Source organism: Atractosteus spatula, chromosome 8, assembly GCF_055471065.1.
Source record: "Atractosteus spatula isolate fAtrSpa1 chromosome 8, fAtrSpa1.hap1, whole genome shotgun sequence".
Taxonomy (NCBI): Eukaryota; Metazoa; Chordata; class Actinopteri; order Semionotiformes; family Lepisosteidae; genus Atractosteus; species Atractosteus spatula.
Genome location: NC_142713.1, coordinates 48,831,889 through 48,856,375, shown reverse-complemented (window position 1 = coordinate 48,856,375; position 24,487 = coordinate 48,831,889). Strand labels below are relative to the sequence as shown.

General features: G+C 35.3%; 1 protein-coding gene across 2 annotated transcripts in view; it reads right to left on the bottom strand.

Annotated features, from left to right (window-relative positions):
* The window catches only part of sfmbt2 (Scm like with four mbt domains 2), an 87,322-nt gene extending 64,795 nt beyond the window's left edge, over positions 1–22,527 (bottom strand). Inside the window, exons 1-5 of one of the 2 annotated variants that reach the window (XM_088924127.1) lie at positions 22,423–22,527; positions 13,595–13,770; positions 4,383–4,477; positions 2,825–3,065; positions 1,267–1,287 (exon numbers count right to left, since the gene is read on the bottom strand). In XM_088924127.1, coding sequence (XP_088780253.1) covers positions 1,267–1,287; positions 2,825–3,065; positions 4,383–4,477; positions 13,595–13,688 — 451 coding nt within the window. In that variant the 5' untranslated portion in view covers positions 13,689–13,770; positions 22,423–22,527. The remainder of the gene's footprint in view (positions 1–1,266; positions 1,288–2,824; positions 3,066–4,382; positions 4,478–13,594; positions 13,771–22,422) is intronic. The other variant, XM_088924128.1, reaches the window with a different exon arrangement.
* Between the last annotated feature and the right edge of the window lie 1,960 nt (positions 22,528–24,487).

Genomic DNA, 24,487 nt, shown 5'->3' with positions numbered 1-24,487 from the left:
TTTAAGTTGCTATCCACTTTCAGAAAACCACATCCCTTGAGCTCTCCTTAATTCTCACTAAAATCAACAGCAACACAAAACTAATTGGACTTTTTTACCATAAAATCTTTTTTCCCCTTACCACCTATTCTCCTGACATATGCTGTTATAAGGCCTATGTTTTCAAGATGCGCACTGCCTTAAAAAAGAATGCAAATGAATTTATGAAAATCATAAACTCTTACTCAGCGTACAGAAGTGTTATGGATTTAAATACACGGTTCAAGTTTTAAAAAAAATACTGTGCTTAGTCAGGCTTGCAATTATTACAGTAATGTTCTTTAAATGCAGAAACGAAAAAAACAAATGTTTTTATCCTCATTTTGAGTCATCCAGTAATACACATAAAGACCAGTATTTTAAAATGTTTTTTTTAATTCACAGAAAAGCTAGTAATATACTGCTACAGTATGTGCATACGAAACTGTGCCTGACCCTCCAAGCTTGCATTAAACAGCATAATAACAATTCATAATTAAACAAGAAAAATATTAATGAATGACAGAATCTGAAGAAAGAGCAAAAAGAACTGTGTTCTTAGCATCTAATTTTTTATCTGTGTTCATGTTGAAAATACACCTCCTGTAAAACTGTAATACAAAGTAAGAAGTGAGATTTTTCCTACTGTTTGAAACAATTTGCCTTTTGTAGGGAACATATGTAGTGAAATCAGCAGAAGCTTTCTTTGCTTTATGTAAAGTCTCTAATTTTGTAAATGTGCAGCAAAATTAATATTTTTGTTTGTAATTGTTTTACTTGTTTCTATCCTGAAAAATGATTTACCCTCTTTGTGACTTGTCATTCCAATGTAGATTGTGCATTAAAATTCGAAATAACCTTGCAAAAGTAGCTTCTGAAAATATTCTTCATGCAGATTGTGAATAACTTAGGGGATTCTGTTAGAACAGGGCAGGATTCAGGCCATTCTGAAATACTAACATTTTTTTCTGCACTATTTCCCTTGCCATTCCTTTTTTTCTGTTTAGAAGCAAGTTTTGCAGCAGAAGTGAGCGAACTGTCAAAACCAAAGAAGAAAAAAAAGATATTCTTGCAGGACACATGTAGTAAGACATGCAACAGGAAGGCAGGAAAATAAAACCAAAATAAAGATGGCAGAAACCACGTCTTTTAAATGCAAAGAAAGACCATCATGCGCTCTACTCATTTAACACAGCAGATATAAAATAAGCAGTCAGGAAAAGCTAATATACTGGTAATACTGCTTACCTTTTCTCAGGTAACAGTTGTCTGAGAAACAAAAAGAAATAAAAAAGACAACTGTAATAATGCGAGCTTGGATGGTTATTTATTTTAAAATATTATTATTTGGGGCGTTGTTGCCTTCTCTTTCATCACACCTATTCTGAAGCTGGTATTATTTTACCAGTAGTGATTAGAAGAACAACGATGAGCACACAATTTCACAACCAAATCTACATTTCTGCACTAACACTGGCATAAAATACTGAAAATACAAACAGAAAAAAATCATTATCAATTTCTACCATTATCCTTACCTCTTTGCATAGTGCGTACTAAAATACATGCAAAGGGACATCTAAAGATAGATTCCAAACTATCTCAAACAAAATACAAAAGACTGGAAATCCAAGATGAGATGTTGATCCGCTGTAATATTCAATTACAAGGTAGTGATGAAACACAGTGTAATCCTGGTATAATAGGCCATACCATTTTAAACATCATGGAAGATGCAAAGGCTCTTGATTGCAAATCTTAATTATATTCTGTCCAAATGTCACATTATCATTTCCTTTCACATAAAAACTAATAACAGCACAATAAGAATTTAATTAATGCACTTTGCATGTCAGTCTATTGACAGTACAGTTTTTTTGTCACATTTAGTCAAAGATATTCCCAATCCCTGTCATTGTCAGTTGTCTCTTCAATTGCTTAATCGATAAAAAATTACTTGATAATGGTTTGCTTCAACAAGTGAAAAGAGACCCAGAGAGATTCCTTGGGAGAAAAAAATGTATTTCATTTAATGTTTTTAAAAGATGAAACCTAAACTTATTATTATCATATCTGAAAACAGTTTTAACTGGCTATTAATGTTGTAAAATGTTCATGTTTAGAACTTGCACTTTATGTTATTCAAGAGTGCCTGTCCCCAAAGATCAATAACCTCAGAGTGAGCAGACTATAATATTCTTTCAGCATTGTGGAGTTGTCATAAAGAATAATGTAGGGAAAGTAACAAAACAGCAACAAAGTTTCATTTCTCATCAATAACCATCTGTTTTCTTAAGCACTAGTCACTCCAGTGAGTTTTTGTCTGATTTAACCAGATACTGCTGATGTCATCCCATGGGACTGTCAGCACTTGCTTTTACTTTCTCTGCAAAATGTACCTACAGTATGGATCACCCATCAATGTGACTGCAAAACAGATTCTAAAACATTACAGAATTCCTAACGTAAGCCTTCTGTGTTTGGATACCATCAAAAAACAACATGCAAAGTTTAAAACGTATGGACATATAGAAAGGTGTGACCTACAGAAGGGTTTCTGTAGGATTCTATGAAGATAAAAGGAGAAGAAAATGCACAGTGCATTGACTAAGATTGCACTTTTATGACATGATGAGCAGCACTGTCCATAATTACTGTACAGTAAAAAATCTAAATCAATAAATTTAGCATTTTGTTTAATTGCTGTCGGTTCTGCAAATTAAAAGCAGTGGTTAAACCTAAGTGCTGCTGGGAGCTGTAACTAAATTAATCTGTGGATACGGAATGTTTTCTCCAACATCCTTACCTTCGGGTGGCATTAACACCTTGTTGTTCTGAGTACACCAGCCCACCGGGTGCAGATTCGCCGTCATGACATCGACCCAGAAGTCTGCCTTGCGGTCGTCTCCGTAGCCACTGAACCGTAGCAGCAGCAGCTGTCCACAGGTGGTGATGATGGTGGCCACCCAGTAGGTATCTGGGTTGCTCTTGTTAGCCACTTCCAGTTTCATTCCTGGTTGGAAGCTGCTCTGGAGGCTGATTTCCACCTAAAATTATTCAATCAGTAAATAAACAGGAGAAAACATTTTTTTTTTATAGAATCACTTGTTCCCAATATAATAGTAATAATAATCCTTACACTTAGCTTTTTTTTTGGACACTCCATTCAAAGTGCTCTACAGGTAATGGGGACTTCTCTCCACCACCACCAATTGCAGCATCCACTTGGATGATGCAACGGCAGCCAAAGTGCACCAGTACACTCACCACACAGCAGCTATCAGTGGGGAGGAGAGCATAGTAATGAAGCCATTTCAAAGATAGGGAAAATTAGGAGGGCATGACTGATAAAGGCCAAGGGGAAATTTGATTTTTAATGACCAGGACCTCGGTTTTACATATGTCTCATCGGAAGGATGGAGGCTTTATAGAGTATAGAGCCCCCATCACTTTACTGGGGCATTAGGACCCACACAGACCACAGAGTGAGTGCTCCTTACTGGCCCCACAATCACCTCTTCCAGCAGCAACCTTAGCTTTTCCCAGGAGGTCTCCCATCCAGGTACTGACCAGGCTCACACCTGCTTAGCTTCAGTGGGTTGCCAGTTGTGAGTTGCAGGGTCATATACTGTAGTTCCTGGCTGACAAGCAACATTGCTTACAGTTACAATTTAGTCAGGAGGAGATCCTATATTTGTGGTGGAACAACATTTCCACTCTTGTTGCACTGCTCCTCAGCAACCTCACCTCCACTGTTCCAGCCTCAGTCAGGTCAAAGAACACCATGTTGTAAAACCTCCCTGAGGAACCAGGTTTGTGAGTGGGGAATAGCTCACACGTGGACAACTCGTATTGCATCATGTTGAAATAAAAATGCAGCTGGATTCCATTCTCAACTTCACAGACAGTTTTTCAAATTTCTCTCTTTAAAATGACAACGTACAGCTGTAAGGTTTATATAATAATACAGTATATACATTATTTATATTTGTATACTTACACAAATACTCTATGTCCCAATGGGCAGGCTACAACCAAATTCATTGGTCATTTAAGGAGGTTAATGTTCAAAGAATAAAATTAACTTGTCCGTTGGGCACAATGTTATTAGCAGTATATGATGTGTAGAGTGAGAGTGTTTCATCAGCATTAGTGCATGTCCAATAAAAGCTGGTAACGTAAAATTTAACAGTAAACAATAAATCCACCTGTGCCACAACAGCCTCTGTAATCATCCAGAGAAAATATCAATGACAGACAAAAATGCATGCAAACACAGTAGTCCTTATGACCCTTACTATCAAGGTCATAATAATAAGCACTCTCAGACATGCATGTTACTGATTGGCTGATCCCAGACTCACATGTTTAAATGCTGTATGAGGAGCAGCACTGGCACCTGTTTCTTCTAAGTATTCTTCCCAGTTAAAATCAATATCCTCTCCCAACGAATCTCCATCTGTAACACATGAAAATACAATTATTAAAGCAACTACAATAAGAAACACAGTCAAGAATTTCAATTGCTGGGTCACCCCAAAGATCTGTAGCCAAGATCTCAAAAATATTCTGTTACTTTTCCTATTACTTTCAATTACTGAGAAAACTATTAGTACTGAATATCATAATTAAGAAGTATTATGAGAAATGCTGAATCTTGTTTAACACATACAATTTCCAGTCAAATGCACAATCTGATTGAAAATCTGTCAATTCTGATGTAAATATTTAATATTTGTAATAACATCAAGATTCTTCATCATTTAACTAAATTAATGTTAATGAATTCCAATTGATAGTAGCTATGTTATATTTTATCTATTATTTGTGCATTACAGTAAATTAAAAAACAAACAGAGGCAGAAGTGGTTTATAATTCAAGAAAATAAATTTAGAAAATAACAACTGAAGTCATAGTCTCAGTCATAACCCTTCATCTCAACAATGATACCGACTAACAATGTTTAGCAATAAATCTTATTTTAAAAACCATACTGTAATGACAATGCATGTAACTTATTTATTGAACAATCACTCATCCTAGCACAAGGTGGTTAACATTTTTGTGAATTAGGCGCAATATGTAAATACTTATTTCTACAACTCCAGAGACGTTGACAGTTTCAGAAAAAAAGTGTTGGCAGCCTGTCTTAAATTAATTTCTTCACAGTTGCTTGCTAAGATGAATAAGCCTTCAATAAAAAGAAAAGAGTTATTACTGTCAAACCGTTTAGTTTAATAGACAATATTTGTTATTTTTAGGAAGCGATGTGTTGGAGAACAAGTGTGCCAGTGCTATTCTTCATCTGAAGCAACTTACAGTAATATACCAATTAGGATTTTAGTACTGTGTTGTAAAATCACTATAAACATTTAATGCAGAAATTTTGCACTGAGATGAAATATTAATGGACCTGAACATTTAGACTCTGAAACTGAAGAAGGGAATACCATTTCTCTACTATCAAAGATAAAAAAACATGCTGACAAAACACAACGTTGATTTTTGCAATACAGAAAGATGACTTGTCAAATGCAAATTTGTTCCTCACTTCACAAATATTACCCTACAGAGAATTTTCTTTGGAAACATTTAGAAACTGAGCCAGGAGAATTTTTCAGAGTTATTTTGGTTCTGAACTACGCTGTTGTTCAGTTACATACTGTAAGATAATACAGTACATCTGCATGCAAAAGAAAACATTTATGAAACATTTTGTGGATCGGAGGTTTCCTAATACATTAATTCAATTAGCTACAGATTTAGGGAAATAACTATGCCCAATCATTTTGGCTATTACTCTATTGCCCTACATCCTTTGGTTTGGCCCCATGGAGAAGAACTACTGAATGGTGTAGAGGTTTTATGGGCGAAACCAGAAAAAGGGAGAAGTGAATCTGTAAATCAGCATGCATCACAGGTTTTCCCCAGTGGGTGAATGAGGCTGGGTAAATTATGAGTATGATCTTGCAGCCAGTTTCTCAGAATGACTCAGTTAAACCAGTAACACAACTAGCTTTTCATTTTCAAGAGTGCAAATGTTTCTCTTTTTATACAGTCTTTGAATTATTCCAAGTCGAAATCAAAAATACATTCAGAAAATATTGCCTCTTGTCTTCCAAATGTTTTTATATGCATTGTTTTCCAAAAATATACATTTACTCCAACTTCTGTCTATCATTGAGCAAGTTTTAAAGTAAAAAAAAAACAGTGAGATATTATTAAAAAATTAGAATTTATCAGAGATTTCAAAGGAGCTGTCCTAGTTTTAATAAACTCTATGATGACAATAAGCGAAGAATGTGGTCAAAGACAGCTGATTTTCATTCAGGTCTTTGAAAACAATGCTATAAAAACTGGTATATGTGAAGTCAATGAGGACTCTAAGGTAATGAAATAATGATAAATAATTCCAACGTTTGGAAGAACATTAGGTACAATTTCGGTGAACCCTATAAGCTGCACTGAAGAAAAGTTGGCACTTAACTACCAGTGTTAGAATCCAATTAGATGATATGAAGTGAAACCAGAATATGCTAAAATATTGTACAGCTACAATTAAAAGCAAACAGACTCCCTTTAAAATAAAAGTTTATTGTTGCAAAAAGGTAGAGGTGCTGTGTGATAATTCATTCTGCAGGCGCCCTGTCAGTGTTGTTTGAAGGGTTAAGAGAATATGTACTCCTTTAAGTGGCACAAAGTGTCCTAATTAGGAATATTGATACTTAAAAGCACCAAAGGTGTAACAATATCTCCGACTGTTAGCACTAATCAAATTATTGGTAACAATCCTCGGTTTAGGAAAGAACATAAAATACGAAAAGATACAAATGAGAGATGGTCACCAAACTTGTGTGGTTTATTGTAGCTAATTGATCCAAGGATTTTATCCAGCTGTATCTTGAAAGAAGCCAGAGTGTAAGCTTTAACAACATAGCAAGGTAAGCTTTTTCAGACCCCTACAAAATTAGGTGAAAAAACTCACTCATCTAAGTAAACAAAATAACACTGCATGTGGATTCTGTACTGAAGCTATAACGAAAGGAGAAAATGCAGCAAATAAATTAGTCTATCTTCCCTAAAAGTCAAACTGATTCTGGTAAAATTAGCACACAACATGGAGATTAACCAGAACTTCCTTAGAACTTCTAACAACACCCCAGGGTACTACTTCATGTTTTAGAATAATCCAGCTACTGACATCAACAAAGATTAACAAAGATACAAGACAGCAGGATTTTGTGTTTAAAAAGCAATTAAGAGACAAATTAAGAAAATTAATGAGACCAACCAGCACACTTTTGTGAGTGTAATCATAACAAATTAAAGGTACAAATAATGAAAAAGAAAAATTACTATATGCACACATTTAATACGCTGCATAAAATATTTTCACTTGCAATTGAAAATGGGGAGCACTTTTTACTCTTATGTATCGTAGAAGCTATAAATGTAACCCCATAAAGCTGTTGACTATAATTCTACTATTTTTTATGGAAATATCTGATGTTTCATACAAAGTTATTCAACATACAGCTTATACTTTTACATACAGGGTACATCACTTCTTAATTACTTGATACTGGGCCAAACATTTCACAGCCAGAAACAACCAGCTAAACGGCCCCTTTCTTTTCAAGACAAGCTACCAGATATTTTTCTTCAGCAAAATAGCTGCCGTTACCATAATTCATTAAAAAAGTTCAGCAAGACACAGGTGTTTAGCTTCTGGACTTGTGCCTCCATGATCGCTGCTGAATTACCAACAATGACTAGTCAGAGCTTCCAAGCAAACCACTGTTGTTGGATCTCAGTAAGGAGTTCTACAGTGGCACTGTGAAGCAGGAGCTGCCTTTAACTGAACAGTGTTAGGACAGAGCCCCTTCTCCTGAAATGAAAAGTATCACAATCCGTTCTCTAAAGACTTTGCAGAAATCTGGGTTGATCTGATGAAGTAAGCAACAGTGTTTAATTTAATGCTCATATAGACTAGATTAAAACTATATTATTAGCCAGTTTAAGAAAGAAGAGTGATACTATTAATAGTTTTTTAAATACATAAGCTTGTGGCAGATTGACTGCTTCCCTCCTCTCACAGATAAGGCAAGGTATCTTTTTAGACTATTAGCTAACGTTACCAGGAGCTCTTGGTTAACAGGGCATTCAACATCTCCATTTATTAAACACACCGCGGGCACAAAGATGAAGCACTTTTCTTTTCAAGGCGATCAACCCATTAGTGTCTGTTATTTTTTCTCAGAGAGAAAATGACAATGGAGCAAAGTAAATGTCATTGCACACTAGATCTGAACCTTCATTTTCATCCGTCATCTGAAAATGTCATTTTTTATGTGGAATTCTAAAATAAATGTTAATGGATTGTAGAAACAAAATGGTGAGAAAATACTAATAACATAAACATCATAAACAAAAGAAGGGCATGTGGCTCTTCTAGTCAGTTTTGCAGTTGGTAGCCTGTTCCATACTCCCCATTCCTTTGTGTAAAGAACAAAATAACCTGAAAATGAAATACAATGACATAACATCTAACAAAAAAAAAACTTTTACGAGTGAGAAAAGATGTGTTAAACACAGGTCACGCCCGCTGAGTGGTTCCACTGCATCTTGAGATCTGTGCAAGTCGGAGAACCCTAGAGATCAAGCGAAAAGGTGAATGGCCAGAAAAGTGAGGCCATCTTAATGTACCAGTTGGGTTCGCTCTCATCTTGACAAGCTTGACACTGTAAATTCCAAATACCCATCGATAAAGCACCAGCACTTCATACCTGTTCCAATGAGGACTGGAGCCTATAAAGCATTTTTGAGCAGTGAAGACACTGGAAGTAAATTTCGGGAGAAAGGGCAGTTTTTTTTATATGTGATGGAAGATTTGTTTTTCTTATAGCCTCCACCAGGCTGAACTGTATCTCTCGGATGCACTCTCTGGTTTAGAGAGAACCTTCTCGCAATCAGTTTTAGAGGGCAGAATTTCTGTGGAGGATTTTTGTGGTGTAAAAGGCAGCATTTCCTCCTTAAACTTAAACTCCTTAAAGCCAATAACCAATTTTAAATGTGCCCTTTTTCCCATTTCACCTGAGTCCTAATAATATCAAGTGAATTACTTGTTACAATTACAATTCAAATCTTGCAGTTCCAACTTTGGTGCTATTAGTTGAAAAAAAACAATAGACTATAGCTGTGTAATCATAACTGAGAAAATATATGAATGGTTATTCCTGATGTCACATTAGTATCTTTAACCAAAATATTTTAAGTCTACAAAATGATGTGTTAAAATGTGTGTGTGATAGAGGCTATTACACATCATTTTCTGCTTTTCCAAAGAGAAATTGGGTCATTAATTTTATCTGTTTTGAGAGTGCTAAGAACTGTGTTTTTGTGTGTTCTATTGTTTGTTAAATAATTTCAGCGCATTTGTTTGGTTTTTAGTCGCTTTTTGATCTGAAGAGCTCATCCAGATGGTTCATAAAACATGTAATGATATCTGCTTCAAAATGAAGGCTGATTAGCTTGTTCCAGACCCCCACAGCTCTTTGTGTAAAGAAGTGCCTAGTGTAAGTCTTAAATGCATTTCCTCACATTAGCTACGCTGGCCAATTAACATTTGTGTGCATTGTGCACATGTTAGTGCATGCTAGTGCATTAGGTATTTGTGCAAATATGTTCCTTAGATTTTTGCCATATTCCATTTCAACTTTAGTATGTGTATGATATAAAATAAGAAACATCTCACAAAACTACTAATGCTGTTTGCTGTTCAACATCCACCTTTATACTTTCACTTTCTAGCATGCTGAACTACATTTGCTTTAGTCATTCCCTCAGGCAATCTGTAAACATTTCCAATAATAACAAATTTTGAAGGCCAGTCTTTGAACATACGCTTATGGGCATCTTCTTCGTGTAAACTATGCTAAACTAAGCACTACAGATTGCAGAATCCAGTAAAAGCCACTGCAGCATGAGCACTAGATTTTTACTAGATGCATTAAATAATCATTAAAAAATTGTTCCATTTCAGATTGTGTCCTACTACTGCCTTCCCGTATTAGAAGACAACATGAATTATCAAGAAGCCACACAGACATGGGGTGGATAATTGACAAAAAAAGCAACCACGTTCAGATTTGAACCCAGGACTCAAGACTTGGGTAAACTGATTGTTGAGACAACTGGAAGTCATGCATGAACAGTAAACACACAAGTATTTCCTGATCTTCTGTATGTTGCAAACCAACATGTGGAACATAATCACATGAATTTATCAGCAAACAGAGCTGTTGGACCCATTTTAAAATGTTTAAATGCTTTAAATGGCACCAGGTTCCGTTAACTTTGAATGTAACAGACTATTGCTTGTTAACCCTGGCAATTACATGAAGGCTTATTAGCAAAGCAAAGCAACCAGGGAAGAGATACACTCTCAAAGTCTCAAGTCATACAGTTACTGTATTGGTTAAAATACAAAGAAGTGGAAAAAGAGATGCATACTACAATATTAAATTGTACTGCAGAATATATATTCAGGACATCAATAATGAAAAAATAAGGGGAAGGTATATCTGTTTATAATATTAATTGGACATATATAGTTTTCTCATTCAGCTGAAAAGCATGTTTTAAGAAAAAAATTGGGGATGTTTGACACGAACCACTTGTGATGTTTCACATGACTGTTAGGGCAAGTTCTGTACCTACACACTGAAAAACTGCAAATATAACACCTACTCATAAGAAGGGGACACAACAGAGACAGGAAATTACAGACCAATCAGTCTTTCCTTAATTACATCTGAAGTTATGAAAAACAATATAAGAACAAGAGCAGCACCATTATGAAAACTGCTTTCTAGGATATTGCATAGATTCAGAAGTGGCAAATCCTCCATAACTAGCCAACCTGATTTCTTAGAGCAAGTAACTAGTTCAATAGATAGCTTCAGGGCATATGACATAATATACAGTAGTTGAATTTTCAAAAAGCCACATGAAAGGCTAATCCTCAAATTTAAAGCTTAAATTCTTCGTAATGTTTGCACTTGGATAAAATATTAAAAAAAAAAAACAGAAAACAAAGGGTATTGTTAAGGAGTGTTAGCTCACTCTGAAATGAGATCTTTAGTGGGGAACCATGAGGATGTTTTTTGGAACTGATGCTCTCTGTAATCTATATAACTGATCTAGACTCTACTGTAGGTACAGTGAGTAAACCTGTCAAGTTCCCAAATGATATAAAAATATGTGGTGCTACAAATAGTTAAATAGCACCTAAAACAATTCAATCTGATTTTAGAAACTGGCAGATGCCTAGCAAATTAATTTTAATCTGGAGATGTGCAAGGTAATACATGCACAAAACCAGAACACAAAATTCATCCATCAAGCCAGTAATGAACTGAAAGAAGTAAAATATGTGAAAAATCTACAGCAGTTTATGTATGTAGTTTCATTATTTTCTTCAGACAGGATGGGGAAGCAGTAAAAAAAAAACAACAAAATGCTTTGACATATTGTCAAGAGTGTTGAATTTAAATCAAAGGAAACCGTGTTAAAATGACAAAATTACTTAGATCTCACTCTTGATGTGGAAACTGGATCATTTAAGCCAAGAACAGAGAAAATAATTTGGAGACTTGATCTGGGATTTAAAAATCCTTAAAGACATGGACATAGTCAGCTCAGGGGATTCCTTCAAGCTCAAGAGAAACACAAAGAAAAGTGCAAATTACTGTATGTTTAGGGCCATTGAAAACCAAAAAATGGAGCCATGTTTAAGATCAGAAAGCAGACAGTGGGAGTCTAAAACCAATTTCCAGCTCATGTACGTGAAGCTGATTCAGTGATATACCTTAAGACTGTGTCGTTTGGTATCAAATTCTTGGTACTTTGAGCTACCACCAACAAACCAGGCAAGCTGGCCAGAATATTCCCTTCTCATTTGTACCCTTTCTTAGGTTTTTATGTTCTAACATTTCCGTCTTTTGTGTTCAGAATACAATACCCAAGTCCAAGCTCCAGATCAGCATACAGCACCTTTTGTGTTTCTAAATGCTGATTAGTTCAGTCCATTCTCAGCAATGTAAAACTACGTATAATTGGTCAACACTCACTTTAGTAAAGTAAACATTGCTTATCATCACAGCAACTCACTTGTGCAATCATATAGGACAAGGTTAATCCTTGTCAAATATGAAGAACAATTAAAAAGTTTTTCATTAGTCATTTGGTGAATATTTTGCCTTCCCAACTCTATACAACCTACCAAACAGCTGTACACGCAGTTTCACAACTGAAATATGTATAACCCATCAGGAAGATGAAATGCCCCAATGGAAGTTACAGAAATTAAACAGGGGGGTTCCCTGTGAATCACACAGTTTTGAAGGATCTTCTTATCCAAACAAGCCAGAATACAAAATACAGATGACAGACACATGGAAAGAAAACAATAAGTTTGTACTTGTCAGATGCCAATTCTCACTTTAAATATGGAAATGAAAAGATTAATTATCCTGACAGACCTCTATCGTTTGTATTTATCAAGTTAGAGAGGGTAACACATTTTATTTAATAAACTAATAAATAGAAAGAATAGCTTTCATAGTCTCTTAACATATATGCATTAAAGGTATATAACACTTGCAATGTCCATTCTAAAACTTCTTTTTCACTTTTTATGATTATCTTCTGTATCTGCTTTGTTTTCTTCGCTTTGCAGTTTTCATTTTTATTAGGTGTAATGTTTTAATGTATGTTGAAGCGTTTTGAGAGGCAAAATGAAGTTCAGGATTTTTACTTAAAACCAGTAAGTACCACAAAGAAAAAAGTATTTAAGCACTAAAAAATAGAAAACCACAAAAGAAGTGATTTCTATAGATTCTGCTTGAACTACTAAATAAATCAGAGACTTTTCTTTAAATTCCAATCACATTTTTGAGTATTTTTTCCATGACTTCAATAAAGGCAAAGCAGCTGTCTATGACTATATGCGTTGACTAAAAATACATGAAGCAAAATTAAAAGTCTGTTTAAACAATAGAGTCTCTATAGAGGTGAAACAACAATAGAAATTTAATTAGCTTATTTTCAATAACTTTTAGCAACTTTTTTGCTTTCTTAGATAGCCTATCTCTAAATACTGGTTCACATAATGACCTTAAGCACACATCACCAGTCAAAGCACATCTATACCAGCTCAAGGAATGGCAAAAGAGCTCTTTGTGGTTGCTTGTTTTGACTAAATAAATATGAAGCAGAATTACTAGGCAGTTCACATGATAGTATTACAGTTATAGTAGCCTAATCAGTATATTTCCCATCATTCAGTGACGTTCTGGATTTTATACTAAAAAGGAATTTTTAGCTTATACCTTATACCAATTAGCTTATACCAACAGAGAAAAATGAAAACAAGAAAACTCATTTTTTAACCTTATTGTTTTTTGCTGCCACATTAATTTGTCTGTGACTGCATTTTGATGTCATACAGTATGTGCCTCAAAGTGACATGAAAATAACAAAAGGAAAACAATATTCAAGAAAGAGAGCTCCCACCTGATTCTATCTGCTGTCCATTTCCACCAGTCGAACCCTGGGCCTTTTCCTGTATTGGCACTGTGATCTTCTGCATGTTCGCAGCAAAAGACATCCTGCTCTTTGCAGGCAGTGATCAAAATACCCAATGTGAGTCCAGATTTCTTCTTTCAGTTCATGATTTTCTTTCTTCTTACCTAAAAGAAGGCATTTCACACGTTATCAACGTGGAGCAACAGGTGGGACATCTTATAGAATCACTTTATAATAATCTAATAGAATTTTGTGTTCTGTCATTTTCAATTTATGCACCAAGGGAAATTGCATCATTTTTTAAAGTTAGTAAATGCAGTGCTGTAGAGTGCTTTTTTTATTAACTTGGAATCCTTGATAGTTTTTTGTCATAGCAACTCCATGTGGAATAGTGTGTTTTTCATGTCTTGGCTCACAGTTAGAACTGGCCACAACCGCAACACAGGGAAAATGAGAAGGTGTAGATACTGTAGATTTCTACAACCCTTTTAACATGTCACAAGCAACACAGCTTCTTATTGGAGGTTCAGCGCCCACCGATGGAGTGGCAAGTCCCTCAAGCACCTGCCTGCAAGTCCCCGAGAGGTTACAGGGGTCGCTCCATCTCCGAGAGCCGAGAAAAGCCCTGCCAGCCTTATGCTCTTGGGGAACCCCGATCACATCTGGTTAGTGACATGACGCAGGCTCAAACCCAGTGATCACAGAGCTCAGCCTGTCCACAGGCTAGTTCCCTGACCAGTTGGGCCACTCGGGAGGCCCTAGAACTTGTGCTTTCATTTCAGTTCAAAAACCTTTTCACAGTGTTTTCCAGCGTAACATTTAAAACTGTTTCTGAAAAACCTAAATTTCATTTTAACCATTTATTTTGACAAACATTAAAAAGCTTTAGCCTTTGTTTTCAAAAGGCAAGTACATTGAGCATTTCTGCTTTAAAAATATTGCATTACAAACTTGACCTTACATAATATGTAAATAAATTTTAAAAACATCCAGTCAAAGTTAGATGCAGTTACCTGGACTTGGAAATGTTTTGGTGTTGACTTGCAAACTGTAACTCAAAATCCTAAATTTTCTTTTAGCACTACAACAAGGAGATGAGAAAACTGTATATCTCACACCTGTATAAGATAAGTTTTTAACTATTTAAAAACTTAAATATTTTAAGCAGCCTTAAAACCTTGAAAGCCTTGAACTTTCTGCTCATTCACTGTAACAATCACGGGAATTACACACTGATTCAAAGGTTAGCCATAAGGGCAAACGTATAATTAACTGACAGTCATTGTAATGCAATCATGGCCTTATTTTAGACATATATTGCTTTCAATCTCTGCTTAAACAGAGCTCAAAAACACAAACACTTTTTTGTCAAGGGGAGATAGATATGAATGACAAGGATCATTTGTATATGTGTATGCAAAGTACAGTTTGCATGTTTTGGGTTTAACCCACACATTCATAATCATATTGCTACAGCGTCCAAATGTGAGGAGGTCATTCAGCTCATCTGCTTCATTTGGCTTAAAAGTATTTGGCAACCACCAGTTAAAAAATAACAAAGTACAGAAACCTAGATAAAATACAATGAAAAACACCTCTCAGATGTATAATGAACGGTATTTTATTTTGTCATACGCCCAGATTCTAATTTTATATTTCAGAAAGGCTGCGATTTGCTTTCCTAAGACATCAAAACCCATCACCATTACACCCACTTCCCAACTGCATGGAAAGCCCCATAACGCATGCGATTTAAGGCAATATTTTAAAATTGTATAACTGTGATTGAAATTCTTAGCATTCTCTCATAAATAAAAGAACAAATCAATCACTCAGCTTTACAGAGTGCATACTCATCACAGCTTCTTCAGCAGCTGTGTTACACAAAGACAGTCTTAAGGTTGTTTTAAAACGCAAACAATTTCACTTTATAAAAAGATTATGAAAGGGAAGGATGCTTTTCATGTCCTACACAAAACTGCGCTAACAATTAAAAAGGCAGCTGATACAAATTGAGTACTGTTGTAACACACATAAAAGTTGAAAGCTGATATGTGTTATGTCACTATTTTTGCATTGGCATATGGAATTAGTGTGGTATTTCTTATTTTAGGTTTGTTCTATTTCAAAAATGCATAAATCCCATTTCTTTTTTATTATGAACTAAAGGCATTAAAGCAAAACATAGATAATTTATTAATTCTATTTGAACTACTGAATCAAAAATTTATCTTTTGCTCTTTGCATACTGTATATCCTGTACTGTACAACCTGTACACAGGCAGTCATTCATACATGACAGTATTGTCAATACGAACAGGTGGAGACATAGAAAGTCTTTTAGATAGAACAATCATTTATTTGTTGAGGTACTTGGAAATGAATTATGGATTCTTCTTCAAAATGATTCTTAATTATTAAACAGTTTAAGGTTTTGACTCAAATGAATGATTTTTACAACATTTTTTTATGGGCTGTGATGAGCTGTCAACTTACCCTTTGAAGTAAAAACATTGATCACAGGATGTATAGTATTTGATCATATTGCAATTGCAAATTCTACTAAGTTTGCAGAGCTGGAAGAAGTTTGTACTTAAAAGTTTTAATTCACAAAATAGTTATAGATATCTGTTTATTTTTTATTGTCTATGATGAAAAGGCTAACGTCAGCTTTGGAACAGGAGTTCTAAATAAAGGCCAGCATCACCCTGGCAACTGTAGGGCTACTGCATTAATTAAGGTGCCTGTTCAAGTTCATCAATCACATTTTAAACTCTACAATGTTAAAAGCTAAGTATCGTATTCATTACTCAGATTATAGAACAGCTAGAAAACAGACGAGCCAAGAGGGAATTATTGACACACCACCAACTAATCAGGTTGATGCCATCAGCCCAAGCCATAGAAGACAGGAGACTTCAGCAGAAATAAAAGAAAAACTAGAGAAAGTGGAAATCAACAAAGGAAAGTGTATGGGTTTTAAAGTAATCTAGCCAATCAGACACAAAAACACCAAAAATCCAAAGCACTGATCTAGACCTAACACTTTATTCATACATCAGCCCATATGAATAGCTGAAGATCTAGTTCTGCATTTTTCCAAAATCTTTTTCATTTATAGACCTAAACTAATACTTTATCTAATTTATGATCATGATCTTGTAAGAAATAACAATACTTTGCTTTTCATTGTCCCTTTCATTCACCACTTTTATAAACTCTAGCCCCAGTAATGTACTGTAGGTGACCTGATCTAAACTTTCTTAGTCTGTTATGTTGCAATGATTGTCTGTGTTCCTGTCACCTCTGTAATGCACTGCAGCAATGTCAAGTATCTCAACACTCATACTAATATTAAGCTACGTTTTTTACAAAATATATAATTAAAAATATTCAGGAATTGTTAAAATGGTACTCATCTCATAAACATTAAACTATATATTGGTCCGGTAAGAAATACATTCTTATAGATAGGGCTGTAGTTTCCATAAAAATGGTTAATTCTGTACAATTTTTTAATAGAAAGGCTTGCCAATTATCTTTTTACTGTATGTATAACGACACTTTCCTAAAGCTTAATAAAATCACTAACTTTTTTCTATTGTTGAAAGAGGTTCACATATCTGAATTATCAATGACAATATTCATTTAAAAATAGAATCTCCTGAGGCTGAACCTCGGTTGAAATCATTAGTTCATGCTATGGTCCATTTTTAATGAAATTCAAATCTGATAAATTATAATGTATTTTTAGACAGAAAATCATTTTTATTCTCAATTATCAGTGCACTACAGTTTAATAATAATAATCTGAGCCATAAAAGATGTGATTAAATAGACAACTAAAACGTCGTTTACGAATTTTCACTATGTATTCATAACCTGACTACTGTACTTGACTTCCGTGTTCATTTGTAGTTTTTAAGACACTTTGCAAGAGTGCAGTTTCTGACGGCCTTTGTTTTAATGTGCGGATGTTTTTCACCTCAAAACATAAATTAAGCTTATTTATTCAACCATTCGGGTTCGTGTACTCATGATACGTACAGTATACATTGCGTTTATAATCTAAAACTGACCGTATACACGCTAGTACGGTCGTTTAAATTAACCGTACTTGTATTCTCTTTGACCATATCTCTTGGGATCTATGATATATGGTGTGAGTGTGGGGGGGTCTAGAGATGGTAATTTAAGGGGTTTATAACTTGTAAACATTGTTTAATTGTTCATCTTGATTTACAGTTCCCCTTGTTAACACCTTAATAAAATCGTGAACTAAATTACATATAACATTGTATTACTGCAGAGCTAAGATCAACTAAAACGTTAATTGCACAATTACATATTTTAACCGTAGCTTTAAAGAAAAAAAAATAAAGGCCAAAAAAATCTATTTCCACAAAGGGACGACATCTGCCACAAAAAAAGACTTTGCGGGGCTTCTACGAGACCCACCGCCTGGCGACGGTTTACGTTTCGCTTCCCGCAAAGCGCATCGACACCCGTTTTCGGAAGCACTGGCCTACGGATAGACGTCCTCCAGGGCGGCCGCTACCCCTTTTCCAACGATTGCAGCGCACTCACCGCCCAGCCTCGGCTTTCCAACTGAAATTTGAACCGTTTTCCTGTCGCAGGAGGTATTTAATAATTTTCACACCGGACTGAAATGCTCGCTATTTTAGCAATTTGCTGGATTAATTAAAAACCTTCGGCCACTTGCGGCCAATCTCGAACCGCAAAACCGGTACAGTAACTGGGCAGCGAGTAGCGCCGCCAACACTTCGCGATTGGCGCGATGATTTCTAACGCACTCGTTGTCATTGAAGGTGCACTGGTCTGTACTCAACACAGACGAATTCGAAGTATTACTGGGCTTTTTCTTCCTGGAGGCTACAAAATTAGCTACACATAAAATGTGAAATTAAGTTTAAAAAAATCGTACGCCCAGTTACAGTACTGTGTACCCTTATTCTGTTGCATTGCTTGTAGAAATAGCGTCAAAAATACCTTTTACCTCTGTGCATTATACTATACATAGTCGAAATTAAAAACTTTTTTAATGTCAGAGCAAAATACACCACTGTGGTAATGGAAGACACATCGTAGAAAGTAAAATCAATGCGCTGAACGGTCACTGTAAACAATGGGAAAACTGCAAAAAGGCGCAGAAGAACAGGGAGAGGGTAGCAAAAGCTAATCAATCAACTACTTCTCATGAGTCATAGGTTTTGTTATTGCCTACGACAGAAAGTCACGTTGCCAACCACGTGAATCACAAAAAGCAAACAGCATATTCGTGCCTGGCGTTGCACAGTATTGTTTGGTTGTACGGACCCCGCTGGTGTGACGTCAGAAAGCAATGCGGTCCTGGACGCTTGTTTTACAATTGAAAAGCGGACCTAACCTGCATCTCCATCATCGGGTCAAAAAAAACATTATTTGTCAATTCTCCAAGGGTTTATCATGTGGAATGAATAACTGTTTAATTACTCGTGTGGGAAACTTTGCATACATTAACCAGATAATTAATGAGCGTTTTCCTCTTGTCAAACAGCAGGTCTAAGCATATTTTGAGCACACCAGTTTATGGTAAGTAGTTAAGAGAGATTGTTAATATATATATATACTCGGCAATTGTTTATGTATAAAATCATGAAAGCTTGCCAAAACTGTAATTAAAGAATTTAAATACAAACAACTTATTTTTTTAATTAATGTTCTAACACCTTGGTACACCGTTAGTGTGGTATTTTGACGTTTATTCTAAAATTGGATATGACTGAAAAATAAGCCGCCTTTTAAAGAAATAAAGCTTCAGGAAAAAGCTGGATCTGAGAATGAACTAAACTTGTCTGTCATTCGCGTTTATTCCCAATATTCAGAATCAATTCAGATATGCCTTGCAGAGCTGCGCCTGCAGGGTGCACTACTGTAAACTACCTCCAGCATACATATAGCATACAATAGGCCTACTTTTTTCTGAGGTGGCTAAACTGCTCAGGGCTCATTCTGCATTTTAGCCAGTCTCTTTTGAGAATGCACTAGGAAACCTATCAATATAAGTTGTTGTATTTTAAAATACGCGTAAATAGTATTTTAAAAACGCTGATGATTTAACATTCCAAATCCGACACTCAAAACAAACCAAGAAACCCCTCTCATTGAATGGTACGTTAAAATATTTAAAGCGCCTTGAAGCTCCTGTTCTGTGATACCAAAAACATAAAATATTTAGTAACTTCATCATATGTGGACATGATTAAAATGCTACACATGTTATATTCCCCGTGTAAAGCAATGAAGTAGATATTCCAGGTTTGAAATCAAAGTAAAAACTTTAAAAATATGGAAACTTGGGATATATAGATACAGCCTACATAAAGAACGAGATTGTTCATTCTATGGAAACAAAACAAGGACGTTTGTTAACTAACAGTTAGGATGTTCATTCTTAAGGGTCTTATTTACGTTTGCTACCTTTAAACAGCAATACACGAACATGTTAATGTTAAAACAACGAAAGCACATAGACAAAAATACGAAGTTGTCGCTTTCATGAAGTCATTGTTGCCCACGTGATACTAAAACAATAACCCTACTAGAATAAAATAAATAACAGCCGTTTATTTCCAGTCAATTTTAAAAGCCACCCGTCAATGAAATTATATAAATGGAAAAGAGAAGTCGAAATTCCAAGTTAACAGATGAAAGGTCTTTTTCTCGGATAAAACGCCATCCACTCCATACAGGTAAAACGAAGCATTAAGGCTGTATCTGAAGTCAGAAGCTCACGGTAGTAAAAACAAAGTCTTTATCAGCCATTTGTCTTTTTTTAAAAAAACGTAACATTGGTTAACAGCTGTACAGTTCCCGTGAGGTGCATTTAGTTAATAAGATATTCTCCTTGATCGTGAACGGCAAAGGCGCTTAAAACTGTTAAATCCATCACATCCTGCTTTTGAAAGTGACTCAAGACAAGAACATCGACATCACCCATATATATAGACAGAGAGCATCACTGCGGGGGTAGCCCCCTCCTAACCGAACATAGAGTCACGGACTCGCACACTCACTTATCAAAATCATCCACACAGAAGACAATGTTTTTCACTTCCTCATTCAGAAGTTAATACGAGCCCTTGTCCTCCAAATAGAAAGTTTATATTTCTAGCAAGGACAAGAAGGCAGCGAACAAAAAAGCACACGTAAAACAAAACCAGCCAATAACCTTTTACAGCTGGCTGTATAACCACATAACACGCACACACACAGTTAATTACACACAAGCAACACACGTCGCTTGTAATCGTATTTTTGCAGGTCTGCGTATCTAACATGCTGTTTGAAATCGCCTGCCTTGGAAAAGCACTGACATCGTATAGCTTCTCAGCACCGCAATACTCCTCTTTGGACAGTCGTGTCCAGCTCTTTTTCCTCTACGTATCTAATAAAATGTAAAAGTGTCATAGAAGACTACAAACTGATCATTTCAGTCGGGATCTATAACTTAGGCAGGCATTTTGCCGCTGCAACACGAAAAGGACTTTCAAACATATCCTTTATGGATATTTTAATCCGAAGTAAAATTCCTAAAGAGTTCATGCGCAGGTGTTTTAGTGCTATTTACACCGCACATATATATATACATATTCAAAAACCACCAAGAGTTTGCCAGTGCAATTAACAAAATAATGTTTATTACACATAACCTTATACTACTGTCCAAATACCTATATATATAATCCATAGTATTTTTGCCATTTATACCAAGATTTGGGTCTAAATTGCACGAAATCCGTCAGATAAGCACATCCTCTGGAACTAAAGGATGCTACAGCCTTTACAATTCGGTGGTCGATGTTTTCCATTCTAAACTTTTTGCTGAAAAATGCAAAGCCTGAAAGACATCTGATGTACTGTACTGGAGCGTTTCACCATGGTAACCACCTTTCTTTCATAGAAATTACATATTTTCAAAGTACATACAGTATGCGTTTCGGTAATCGTCCAATGTACTTTACTCGCTTGAAAAGTGTTGCTGAGGAAAAAAACTCGATGAATACCTAAACACGCTCATTTTACATTTAATTCAATAGAGTATTTTAAGGTTCAACAAAAGAAACTTGAATCAAACAGGTAACTCTCCTAGTTTTATTTTTTCCCTTTTCAAAGAATTTATTTTCAGCTTTTAAACCCTTAACCCGCCATGTTGAAACAGACCTGACAGATTCCCAATATTATCTGCTTCCTTTCTGCAACTAGGGAGAAAACACATTTCAGTCCTGAAGTATGTAATGCGAATATGATCTCTAAAATAGAATTCCACTGAAGTAAACTCTATTACAATAAACTACGGTACTGCAAATATAGATTAGTGTACAGAAATCGAAAGAAGGTCACATGGGCTTAGGAACGAAAGAGGGGGAAATAACAGGATATTTGTTAGTTTTTTAAAGATGAAAGGTGCGTACATTTTATTACAAAATTGATATAATTAACTGACTTTGCATCTATAGTTAAACTATTTAAATTGTCGACTTAAACAAATGTCAGAATCGATCAAAAAGAAAGTTAAATTCAACGTTTAGAAAAATATTCTTCATACGCGAACGCAATAAATATACATAGGAAAACACTTTGTACAACTTGCTTCTTGTTACAGTATTTCTGCTTTTAGAAAACAGCTTCAGATCAGCTTAATATTTTAACCAGGAAAAAGCTCTCTGAGGGTTGGAATCACGGAGAAAACGACGAGTTCGGTTAGAGAAGATACCTGACTACCTAAAGAAATAATGACTGTCCACCTGCCTTACCTGGATGAAGTTTTTTTTCAGCGTCTAAATTTGCAACCCCCCTTTGATCAGTTGAAGAAGGCGAGCGGTGTCTCTTTTTCAGCTACCCAGCTACAGCCTCATTCCAATATGGCATCCTACAACTGCGCATGTGTGAAATCTTCAGATTATTTTCCAGCCAACTCCTTCATTGACCTTTACAGCAGTTGCAAAATTTTTCTTAGCCAATTATAAATAGAATGCAGAAGCCTCCACCCCCATTTTGGAAACTTTTTTTCATTCTGAAAAAAGAAAAAAAAAGCTGTAGTCGTAATAAATTAATTTTACACAGCAGTCCCTTTGTCTATCAAGAGACTGTGACAAATCCAAGTTAATGGTTTAATAAGCTTCTACTTTGTAAGTCACATCTGTGTACTTAAAATGAATAACAGATGCTTCAATGACTAAATGATATACCGTAAATCTGTATTTTGTTTACGAAGTCGTTATATACTAAATATGTTATGATTAGCAATTAAATATGTTTGATATTTCTCGTAAAATCCCCCAAAACTTTACACATATATTTAGACATCCCTAAACGCTAAAACGTACTGGCCGGCGCATTGGACCTGCATCATTTTGTGATTCTAAAATAATATCTCCCTTTCACATTCTAAAAATACTTTTAAAAGTTAAGAAACATAGGTGCCTGTAGGTGTGTGTAATATTTCACAGCTGTTTACCGCTCACATAAAGGTCAACATATGAAATGTTAATTTGAAGGTTCACCCTATCACATCCAATAAATATGATTAATGCCTCCATTGGAAATTAGTTTCCAATGGATCAGTTTAATTTAAGAAACATAAATCCCTTTCGTTTCTACATACAAACACCAAGTTGCTTCTTTGATGTACAGTAAACTGAGAAACATATATTACAATACCCGTGTACTGTATTACGACTATTTATCAAGAACATAATAAATGCACAAACCCACGAAGTAAAAGACTGAAGACTCCTGTTAAAAATAATTTACTGGATACGTTAATTGTATGTGCATATGTACAGTAAGTACCTTTAAGTGAATTTCTAGATTGTGCTACTATGACGTTTTTCAGAAGCTCGGCGTGTAAACAGCTTTGGAAACTGGTTTTAGAGTTGTCTGGAATTGTAATCCTGCCAACTCTATATTGCTCTGCTCCACACTGATCATAATCCAAAGTCCATGTTGTTTCAAAGTCTCGCGCGCTTTGTAAATAATACACAAAATAACTGAATTGTATACGTGTGCTTCGTTGCTTTTAACAGCAACCAAAATACAGTACGTGGTGAACATACAAATAAGCTTTATAGTGAAAAAAATGTCCCGTCTTTCATTTATATCTGCTCAGTTTTTTAGGTAATCGATTCTACTAATCCTGTCAATTTACACAATTAAAAACAACCACCAAGTTATTAATGCAATTGGTTTTGTGTTTCACCATAAACACTTAATCCGTCTAACCATGATACGCACAAGAATTGATCATCTATAGGTAATTCTTCACTGACACCTAGTGGTATTATATATGCATTACATAATGTACGAAGATGGTATTTCGTATTTTAAATTTCATCAAGCCATAGGAACATTAGTTGTTAAGTAATCTTGAGACATCATTAAAGCCGTGGTGGGAGGCACAGGTTCCGGTTAAAATTTGTCTTAAGTAATTTTATTAAAACGTTCTAGTTAGTAGCTGCGTCAGCATGCGTAGGCTCCAAAGGAAAAGGAAAAGGTTTATTCTATGCTGAAAGAAGGCCCCACAGCCGAAACGTTGTCTCTTTGCCTTTACCTGTTCCTTATTAAAGGATTCGTATTTAAAAACATTATTTCTTAAAGGAGAATCGTTATTATGTTATTTAATTCGTGTAATTATTTGATTAGTCATAATGCATTATATATACAAATACTTTACCATACACAAAACTGTCTACTTACACAGAATGACTTAGCATAATGAAAAAATGGAGTTCCTTTAACATTTCAAATGATAGTGAAGATTAATCTATTCATCAATGCTTAAGTCATATTTGGAACTATCTTACAACATAGCTATCTTAA